This window comes from Camelus dromedarius, chromosome X (assembly GCF_036321535.1).
Source record: "Camelus dromedarius isolate mCamDro1 chromosome X, mCamDro1.pat, whole genome shotgun sequence".
In the NCBI taxonomy this organism is placed as follows: Eukaryota; Metazoa; Chordata; class Mammalia; order Artiodactyla; family Camelidae; genus Camelus; species Camelus dromedarius.
Genome location: NC_087472.1, coordinates 59,756,263 through 59,766,272, shown reverse-complemented (window position 1 = coordinate 59,766,272; position 10,010 = coordinate 59,756,263). Strand labels below are relative to the sequence as shown.

The window sequence follows — 10,010 nt, the reverse complement described above, 5'->3', positions numbered from 1 at the left end:
TTGAAAGCAGTGTATCCCTACTTTTTAGAATTTCAGCTGCAGGTTGGAAGTCATTCAGTCTTCTAGGAAGGGTAACTTTCTACCCTAGGAACACCCACTCCTTCCTCTTTCCTTATTGCATCTCTAAAGTTCTTTGATAATTAATTTAAATAATTGATGAGACTCAAAGTATACTATCCCAGAGCTGCAATTTTAGGATGAAGACTTTTTACATCAAAAATCACATTTTCACAACTTGCCCAGACTGTGGTTTATATTTTTTACATCCAGGATCATAGAAACGTAGAAGTCGACCTTTGAGCAGATTCCAGAGAGCACATGTGTTAGACACACTGCCCCTCACTTCCAGATGACGGATGGGTCCTCAGGGAGAGCGGGGACGTTCCCAGTGTTTCCAGTGTTCCCAGGGCCTCTCAGTGCTGGCATCAGAACTCAGCTCCTCACTCACATCGGTGGCTCTGAGACCTTCGTATTTCCGGGCTATTTAAAAAAAGAAATTTTGGTGGCTAACATAGAGTTGCCAATTTTTAATTTGTCTAACGATGTATAAGAAAGATAATTTAATTTGTCTAATGATTTTTAATTTGTCTAACTTCCAGCTACCATCTACCACCATAATTTCATAAAGTAAAGTAAAACTGCACTAGCAGTTTAAGTGAGGACATAATCTCAAAATAAAGGACAGTCCTTTAAATGCTTGATAGAAACTGAACTAGATAGGAACCTCCACCCCACTTTATTATTCTAATTTCTCTTATTTTGCTGTGGTGCAGTGAACATATACAAGTGTCAGACCTGTGGGAACCACTGAGCACCTCTATTGGGCAACTTAGAGAATGTGATTTGAAAATTGCCTCTGGGTTTAGATTGCTATTTTATCTGTCACTGTTCAACGGAAAATAAAAAAAAAAAAGCAGTAGAGGTAAAACAGCCTAAAATAACAGATTCTGAACCATGGTTCATTATAGCACAGTTCCTGGCTTGTTTAATTTGTGCTCAGTAATCTGAAGTTGAGTGTGTGGCGGGTGGCAGTGGAGGGAGTATTTATCTGTGATTGTGTCTCTTGAATTTCAGATGAGATTCTGGAAGTGCTGTCTGATACTGAGGAGAAGCCATGCCAGGAGCCTCCAATCATTATCATTGATGATGATGATGATGATTTGGAGGGCCCTGTGATAATAGAAGATGATTCGTGTGACGAGGGCCAGACTCCCTCAAATGAGCAAAAGAAGGATGAGTTTACTATCTTCCAACGGAAAGTATCTAATAATGTTGGTCATCAGAATCTTAAGAAAGATCCCTGCCAACCACCAGTTGATGATCCTAACGTTGAACTAGCGATGTCAATTAGCAAGTTGTCAACTGATGAAAAGCCTGAGCCTGTGGTGGAACAACCAATGAAAAGGAAGAATAAAAGCAAGAATATATCCGTGAAACCTGGTAAGCCAATCAAACCAAGTGTGCCAGCCACGCTTGCTGTGCCCTTTCCCCTGTGGATATGTCTGTCTTGTCGGGTCTGCTTGTCCTGCCTACTAACCCTCTGCCGTATTTGACAGGCTTCCTAATGGCCAAGGGAGGCGGCCATCCCAGTGAAAATGTTCTTCCTGGGAACAGAGGAGGAATGCCCATGTATTCCTCATGCTCCTATGTCTTCATATTTGCCATTCCATCATTTGCGGTGCTTCCCCGCCCCCTGTGCTTTTTTGTTCTGAGTTTACCCCGTTTTTCTTAGGACCCAGCCCGATTGCCGCTTGCTGTAGGAAGCCTGCAGGGTTGCTCCTCCCTCCTGGGTTCCCAAAGTTCCTAGACCCCATCACTACTAAAGAACTTACACAAGTGTCTTAAATATGTTTCTGGAGTGGGGAGGGCAATAGCTCAGTGGTAGAGCGCATGCTTAGCATACGTGAGGTCCATTAAAAAAATTTAAAATAAACTTAAAAGATTATGTTTCTGAATCTGTCCTCCGAGTAGATGGTAAGCCTCTTGATTGGAGGGCTCTTACTCATCTTTTAGTCTCTCTCAGAGTCTAGCATGGTACTTGGCATAAAATAGATGTTTAATACATTTTTAAAATAAACAAACAGAGGACATTAATGACTGATATGCGAATTTCTGGCTAGAGCAACCAGCAGCTTGGGTGCTGGACAAAGGTGGCCAGATTTGGCCTGCAGATGAGATGAAGTTGCTGCCTGGGACGTAAGCAGCTTTCCTCAGGGCGAGCGCGTGCGCTGTGCCAGCCTCAGCAGTCCTTATACTGCCCGAGCCTCAGTTGCCTCCACAGTCTAACCTCTAGTGTAGCCTCATGATGGTCCTTGGTCCCCAGGACAAAATCCTACCCCTGCTTGCTCTGCTGGCAGCTCTGTGGCTCACATAGCTAAAACCATTCATGCCGACTCAAAGAGCACTCCTCCCGCTTCAGAGAGATTTTGGGTTATACGCGTGGCTCTGGGCTTGGCTGGGGATGCTTCTTCTGGGTTTACCTTTGGGTACAAATGAACTATTATCTTTTCAGTTGTTGAAGGACGGAAGACACGTGGGTCTTCCAAGAAGAAACCAAGTGCAGCAAAAAGTGAAAAATGCAAGCCTGGGTATGTACCGGTCATGTTCGACTGCACAGGAATTGACCATGCAGTCGTCACTCATGAAGCTGTCCCCTGGGCGGCGGGTCTTCAAGGGGATGAAGGAGTCTGGGGGAGGGAGGACAAGATTTCCATCCCTGAATTGGGAGGGCAGAAGCAGCAGGAGGGGGAAGAGGAGGGGGGAAGAGGGGTGTAGGGGAGGAGCCTTGGCACCTCTCTCCTCCCTCTCCCCCAGCAGAGCCCACGTCAGTGCTCCACCCAGATCTCCACAGATCCTGGGGAAGACTGCAGCCTTTTGCCCTCCAACAGCAGCTCTGGCCTTTGAGATTTCCTTTGTCCTTAAATTCAGATTAAACAATGATCAAACAAGATCCTTCTTTCCAGGCTAGATACAGCTTCATGGCCACCAGTTTCCACCAAACTAAAGCAAACACAGTGGGAATGATGAGAAGGCAGAAAGGACATGTTCCCATCCATTGAGATCAGAGACAGGCAGTCCAGATTGCCTTCCAGATTTTTCTAGTACTTTGGATGGACCTTTACTCTTATTACGTGTATATATTCTTGCAAATCATTTTTTTTGGTATATATATATATATATATATATATTTATTGAAGTATAGTCAGTTTACAATGTTGTGTCAATTTCTGGTGTACAGCACAGTGCTTCAGTCATACATGAACATAATATATTCGTTTTCATATTCTTTTTTCACCATAAGTTACTACAAGATATTGAATATAGTTCCCTGTACTATACAGTATGAACTTATTTTATATATATAGTAGTTACTATCTGCAAATCTCAAACTCCCAATTTATCCCTTTATTCTTGCAAATCTTTAAAGCTTATAAACATTAGGGTAAAATAGATTGCTTGTAGTCCTTTTATTTTTATTAAGCTGTATGTTATATATTATGTTGATACTGATATTACATTGTTATATATTATATTGATACTGAAAACAACAGGTCGTTTAGACTAAAGACGCGTTAATGCTCAAAGGGAGGAAAAAAAATTAACACATTTCCTCATTTAGATTTCAGAAGCTTCTCACTTTTTCTCTTAAAAATATGATAAGTGAGCATAATTCTCTTTCTTTGTGTTCACTTGCATTCAGGAATAATTTACACTTACATCTGAATTCTCTTACAAGCGAAGGGATATATTTGAAGGACTGTATTTTTTTTTTTTTTGAAACCTGTATTTTGGGGCAATAGATGCATCTTAAGGGGAGAAGAATGATATGTCAGGCATGGGGCAACAGAGAAGCTTGGACCTGGGCAGAGAGGCTGTTTCTGCATTTCTCTTCAGTTCAGCGTGTTCTCTCTCAGACGGGCCCCCTTTCAGCATAGCTTATTCCCTGGATTCCTAGATCCATATTTAAGCTGCTCTGCCTCTAGGGACACGTGTCTTGGGTCGGTGCCAGGTTGCTCTGCCAGAGAATGACAAGCGAAGGAAGAAGCTGCCCCTTTGTGTCATCGTCCTCGGCCTCCCCCGAGGGAGGCTAGCCTGTTTGGACTCTTCACCGTCACCTTGCTGCTTCCTGTTTCAGTGTGTAGGCTTCCTGTTGTGCTCAGCCCTGCTCCTGTGCAGGCTGCTTGCTGGTCACGGTGTCTGATGTACCCATCTGGGGTCTTGTTGGTTCCTCTGATGTGGAGATGCTTAGCCTGCAGTAAAGCAGCATCAGCGTGGAAGTGAAGGCTCGTGAAGCCACAGGCTGCTTGACGTGAGCACGGACACACACAGGGGTAATGCTGTCTGCTGAGGTCTGCGGGTGGTTCGAGCTTTTTTATCTGTCACCTTTTCTGATGCCAATTTGCTTTCAGAACTAAGTAATTGGAGGCAGAAATGTTAGTCACTCTCATCGGGCTTGGGGATGAAGACCCTTCCTTTAGCTGCCTTTGCTTGCCTGGTGCTTTTTCCCTGTCTCCACCCCAGCCACCTCATGCAGGGTTTATTTTGTGACTTAAGGGTTAATGAACGTCTTGGCAAAATCTCAGTCTCGGGAGTTCTGTTAAGTCAGAGACACTTCCCTGTGTTTGCTGCTGGTTTATCCTGCCAGCTCTGTGGGCTCATCTCTTTGAGCTTGTGGATTGTTAGCTGAGATAAAAATGCTTTAGTTTAAATAAATAGTTATTACAAGTGTGAGGTTTTGTGTGTGTGTGTGTGTGCTCAGCACTATCCTTTGTGCAGTGGAATTAAGCCTTGAAAGAGAGGGCAGCAAGGGAAAGACCCTGAAATCCGGGTCAAGAAGATTCAGTGTCTCTGAACTTTGGGTAAGTCACTTCGCCTCTGAACTTGAGTTTTGTCACCTGCAGAGTGGAGATCATTGGAACAGGCGACTGTGAAGATTAAATATGATGATACCAAAGGAAGTTCTTGGTAAATGATGAAGTCTACACAGAGGGTTGTTCTCAGTAGAGGTGGCGATGTGGCCATTCTAGGCCATGGACATATAGGTTGTGCCAAGGTGTGAATGAACTGTGGTAAATCCCAGTTCATGTCAACGAATGTTTGAGTTGCCCACTTCGGCCAGAGTGGAAATGGTGCTGTAAATAGAGGTTGGAACCAGATTGACCTGGGCCTTGAATGCTTGGCTAGTCAGTGGAAAGCCAGGGAGGGACATCACTGGAACAGGGCGTAGGAAAATGAATCTGACGGGGGGTGTGTTTGTGGTTGGTTAGAAGAAAAAGAGCCTGGAGGTAAGGAACACAGGGATGCTATAGTCACCAGGCTTAAAGGGGAGGACAGGAACTTGACCCAGAGTGGTGACAGCTCATGGAGAGGAGGGGCTGGCTGGAAGAGATGATGTGAAGAAGAGAGTGGTCTGTCTTTGTGCCTAATTGAATATGGCGTGAGGGTGAAAGATGGATTTTAAAATGTCTCTGAGGTTTTCAGGCTGCTCTCACAGAAGCTGGACAATTAAACACATTCAGCTGGAGACAGACTCAAGTTAGTTGGTTGGAAATTTGCATCGGCCAGTTGTCAACTCAGAACTACATCTGAGGAGAGAGATGGAGACTGCACATCCAGGTCTCGGGTCTGTCCTGTTGAGGTTGGGACCACGGGCTTTGCACCTCTGTCAGTGTGTGAGGATTGAAGAGAAAAAGGCTTGGATGAAGTGCCCTCATAGCAGGAGCTGGAAGGAAGAGGGACCAGCCAGTCTTCTCAGTCTCTCTCGACGTGACCTGTTCGTATCCGTTTCTTCTATTGATTTATTTTGCTCTACCAAACTGATTTGAATTTGCCTTTGCAGGGCTTCTGAATGCAAAATACCTGGATGTTTCTTGCGTGGCCTTGAGAATTTAAAGGAGTATTCTGGCAAGAAGTTCAAGCGAAATAAGGATGAACTGGTTCAGAGAATCTACGCTCTGCTTAACAGCTCTGTCTTTGATGAAAAGGTAGACTCTTGAATAAGCACTTACTGGATGCCCAGTGCTCTTGGGTGCTGGGAGGTGTGCAGATGTGCTCACTGTATATTTCCTACCTTCAAAAAGTGCCAGTTTAGTTGGGGAGATGAGACATTACGGACAGGAAAGAAACAGAGTGTTTTGTGGTTACAGTGTATGGTCTAGACTGTTACTACCACAGGCGATCAGTAGAGGGAGAAATCACTGAGGGCCTGAGTGGTTAAGAGAATAGGATTGCTTGGAGGAAGTGAGACTTGTTCTGGGTGTTGAAGGAGGGTAAGGGGAGAGAAGAACAGTGGTGGGGGAGAGGGCAAGTGTTGACGCTCGACTATCAGGAAGAGAAGGTTCGTGTTGAAGGAAGGAGCTATGGGACCTTGGACAAGTTCCAGAACCCCTCTTTGCCCCTGTTTGCTCATCTGTAAAGTGGGTGCAATACTCATATGTACTACTTCACAGAATTATTGTCAGGTCTGGGTAGGTGAATGCCCCTGAAGTGCCTAGAACAGGGCCTGTGACATGGTGAGCAGTACATGTTAGCTAGCGTGGGGCCAGTTAATGGAGGGCCTTGGGAATCAGGTTGGAGGAGCTTAAGTTGAAATCAGTAGGCAACTGTGCTCACTTCCTGATAGGGCGGTTCCGTCCCCAGTTTGTAATGGAGCCTGGGAGTTGAAAGTTACCTTTGAATACATGTACAAATAGTTGTCAAAAGTAATGTTATTAAAAAAAACTCACATCCTGCCCAGGAATGTGATGTGATGTGGAGTAGCTGTTGAAAGTGTTCTGTCAGTAGCATGAGGGTATGGATGGGATGGGGGAGAATCTGGAGGCAGAGAGACCTGTGATCATTAGGTTTTCTGACTTTATTGTCTGAAAAAACAAACAACAAAAAAAGAAGTTTTGTCTGTGACAAAACTTTCTGCAAGGAAAGTTCTTAGATCTTTCTAAAGCTTCCCCCAGCCTTTGGTGCCCTTCCTGATGACAGTGGTGTTACATCAGATGACTGATGAGCGGAACCTTAAGCGTTCTGAGTTGCATTTGTAGTTTTGCCTCAGCACGCTTGCGCACGGGCTCTGTTGCCTGCCTCGGCAGGCGTGTCCCGCTCTCCTTGGTCACTCTTGACTTTTGGCTCCGCACAAGGGAGCACGGATCCAGCACCCATGTACTCACACATCTCCCTTGCAGCCTGACGGCCCATTCCTTGTCTTTACCTGGGCTCCAGCATAGGTGTTCTTCTCAGAATGTTAGATTTGCAAAACTCTTTTAAAAAAAAAATTTATTTTTGAGGAGGGAAGGTAATTAGGTATATTTATTTACCTTAATGGAGGTACTGGGGATTGAACCCAGGAGCTCTCCCCTACTGCCCTAGATCTGCAGAACTCTTGAGTGGATATTGTCTGGTCTTCTTAGACCTGCTATCTGATTCGCACTGGTTGGCTTTTTGTTCAGCTGCCGGAGAAAATTGATATCGGCTGGAATAAAAAGATGCTGAGAACTGCTGGCTTATGCACCACTGGCGAGATTCGACGCCCGAAGAGGCAGCGTTATGCGAAGATTGAGATTTCTCTGAAAGTCTGCGACTCTGCAGGTAATGGTAGGAGGCTGGCAGAGTCCGGCCCAGCACCTGGGAAGTTACTCTTAGGTGCTGGTGTTCCCTGGCAGCCTGTGTCACAACTTTTCCTGTCGCTTCTGGGTGGACAGGCCTACTGTGTGTTACTTAGAGGACATTATTATTTAAATTTTTTTCTGTTTTTTTTGGTGGTGGGGAGGTAATTAGGCTTATTTATTTATTAAAAAAATTTTTTTTGATGGACTTACTGGGGATTGAACCCAGGACCTCGTGCATGCTAAGCATACACTCTACCACTGAGCTATACCCTCCCCCACTAGAGGACATTATTCTTGGATGTCTCACCACCACTGAGCATCCGGTTCGTTCATATTTCTACCAGGCCTCACATTTTCTCTGCAGCTCCCTGTTGCCAGTGGCAACATCTCCATTCTCTCGGTAACTGAGGTTCAAGGTCCCCTAGATCTCACCAGTCACCAGATGTTCGTAATGACTCTCCTGTTATCATCATTCCTTCTCTGTCTTTGCCTCTGCCTAGCTTCAGCCCCTCGTTACCTCACTCTTCTCCCTGCCCCATCCAGTCTCCTGCACAACACGGCATGGCGTTCTGGCTCAGAAACCTAGGACTTGCCAATGTCTGGAGCATGGCTTTGGGGGCCATCGTGGTTTGCGCCCCCTCCATCTGGCCGGTCTTGCCTCTCACTGCTCCACCTGTGCTCCAGCAAGACTTTCTTCATGTTGCCTTTCAAAATGGACCACACGCCTTCCTGACCCCAACCTTTGCACACATTTTTCACCACAGCTAGAATGGCCTTCCTAATTTTGCAAATCCAGTCAACTGTTAAGATCCCAGCTCAGATCCCAGCTTCTCCGTGGAGCCTCTCCTGACTAAATCCCATGGTCATGGTGATTGCTCCCCACCCCATCCACTTATGCTCCTGGAGGGTGGTGACTGGGTCTTAGCTGGATTTATTGCTAGCTACGTCCCACAAAATGATGAGCACATCAGAGCTGTTCTGAAAAGACTTGCTCACCTGAGGCTTTCTGTCATTAACAAAACTGGGCTGAAGTAAGTAGAAATTCCATTTTCAGAATCCTGGGAATATTATAAGATGACTTTGCATCCGGTGGGGTGGAGAGTCTCGGGGCGGTTGGGTAACAGACCAGAAAAGAGTCAGTTTAAGCACTCATGATTTCTTTTTACTCCTTTTCTAAGACCGACTCCGGGATACTTTGATCCATGAGATATGCCACGCAGCCTCCTGGCTACTTGATGGTATCCGTGATTCCCATGGTGATGCCTGGAAGTATTATGCCCGAAAATCTAATATGGTGCACCCGGAGCTGCCCAAGGTCACTCGTTGCCATAACTATGAGATAAACTACAGGATTGTTTACGAGTGTACTAAGTGCAAATCCAGGTAAGACCCTCCTCCTCACAGTTTTTCCCAATTATGGTTTTCCTGTGCCCTCCAAGTGGCTCCTCAGTGATGTTAGCAGTAAGTGCACGGCTATCTGACTTGAGCAGTAAAACTTCCCTACTCCTTTTCATGTCCACCTTCTCTGTTCTCTTCTGCTTTGAGCTGGCCTGACCTTGGCCACTGCTCAGTGCCCTGCTTTTTGAGAACCCACAGAAAAAGTCTTGCTTCGGGCCTGAGGCTGGTAGCTCAGAGGAGATGCTGAGGTCCACTGACTGATTCCTTTGCCGTGTGGTGTCTGTTTCCTTGTTAGGATCGGCCGCTACACCCGATCCCTGAACACTGACCGCTTCATCTGTGCCCAGTGCAGGGGCCCTCTGGTCATGCTGCCACAGACTCGGAAGGATGGGACCCCCATTCAGCCCCATGTGAGACCATTTGCCAAGTATGTGAAGGAGAATTACAGGATCGTTCAGAGGCAGACAGAAGGAATTAGTCATGGAGATGTGATGCGAAAGCTCAGCAAGGATTTTGCTGCCAAAAAAAAAATGCTGGGTCTTTGAGGTTTTCTGAGTATTTGTGTGAGGTGAGTCGTCTATTGGTCAGGAGTTTTAGAAAGAGATCTTAGACGAAGTTAGGAATATTAGAGTTTAAATCCTTTTAAAGTAGCTTCCTGTTGTTAGTAAATGATTGTTCTTAACCAAGGGTTAACTGTTTTGTGCCCTTAGTCTTACTCAGAAGCCCTTGGTATCTACCTTGGGTCTTACTTAGATGCTGTAGTTGTAATGTAGTGAATGAAATGCAAAAGAGGAATGAGTTTTGGAGAGTGGCAGGTGGAGAGAGTGAGAGTTAATGCTGAAGAGAGAACAAGTTTTAAAGGCAGTCCTTCAAAAGCAGGGCTGCTGTCAGGTGTAGCCTGTTATACTTACCTAGAATTAAAGGACAAATGTGTTTCATAAATTAGTTGATATTGTATGAAGCCGTCTGAGCCAATGTAACTGTTCACAAGATAAGAAATAAATAAATAAATTG

At 45.3% G+C, this 10,010-nt stretch overlaps 1 protein-coding gene across 2 annotated transcripts; it reads left to right on the top strand.

Annotated features, from left to right (window-relative positions):
• Positions 1–940: 940 nt before the first annotated feature.
• On the top strand, positions 941–10,010 carry GCNA (germ cell nuclear acidic peptidase). Of its 2 annotated transcripts, none has more exons than XM_064483048.1 (6): positions 941–1,440; positions 2,513–2,588; positions 5,840–5,984; positions 7,440–7,578; positions 8,777–8,981; positions 9,349–10,010. In XM_064483048.1, exons 1-6 carry the CDS (start codon positions 1,341–1,343, stop codon positions 9,539–9,541), a joined length of 858 nt encoding a protein of 285 aa, XP_064339118.1. In that variant the 5' UTR covers positions 941–1,340; the 3' UTR covers positions 9,542–10,010. The 2 variants fall into 2 exon arrangements, with proteins under 2 accessions (XP_064339118.1, XP_031302270.1); XM_031446410.2 differs by having other exon boundaries at positions 949–1,440; positions 9,292–10,010.

Coding starts and splice junctions, on each gene's coding strand:
- GCNA (XM_031446410.2), top strand. CDS start 1,341: ATGTCAATTAGCAAGTTGTCAACTGATGAAAAGCCTGAGCCTGTGGTG. Junction 1,441..2,512: donor GAATATATCCGTGAAACCTG/GTAAGCCAATCA, acceptor TTATCTTTTCAG/TTGTTGAAGGACGGAAGACA. Junction 8,982..9,291: donor TGTACTAAGTGCAAATCCAG/GTAAGACCCTCC, acceptor TTTCCTTGTTAG/GATCGGCCGCTACACCCGAT.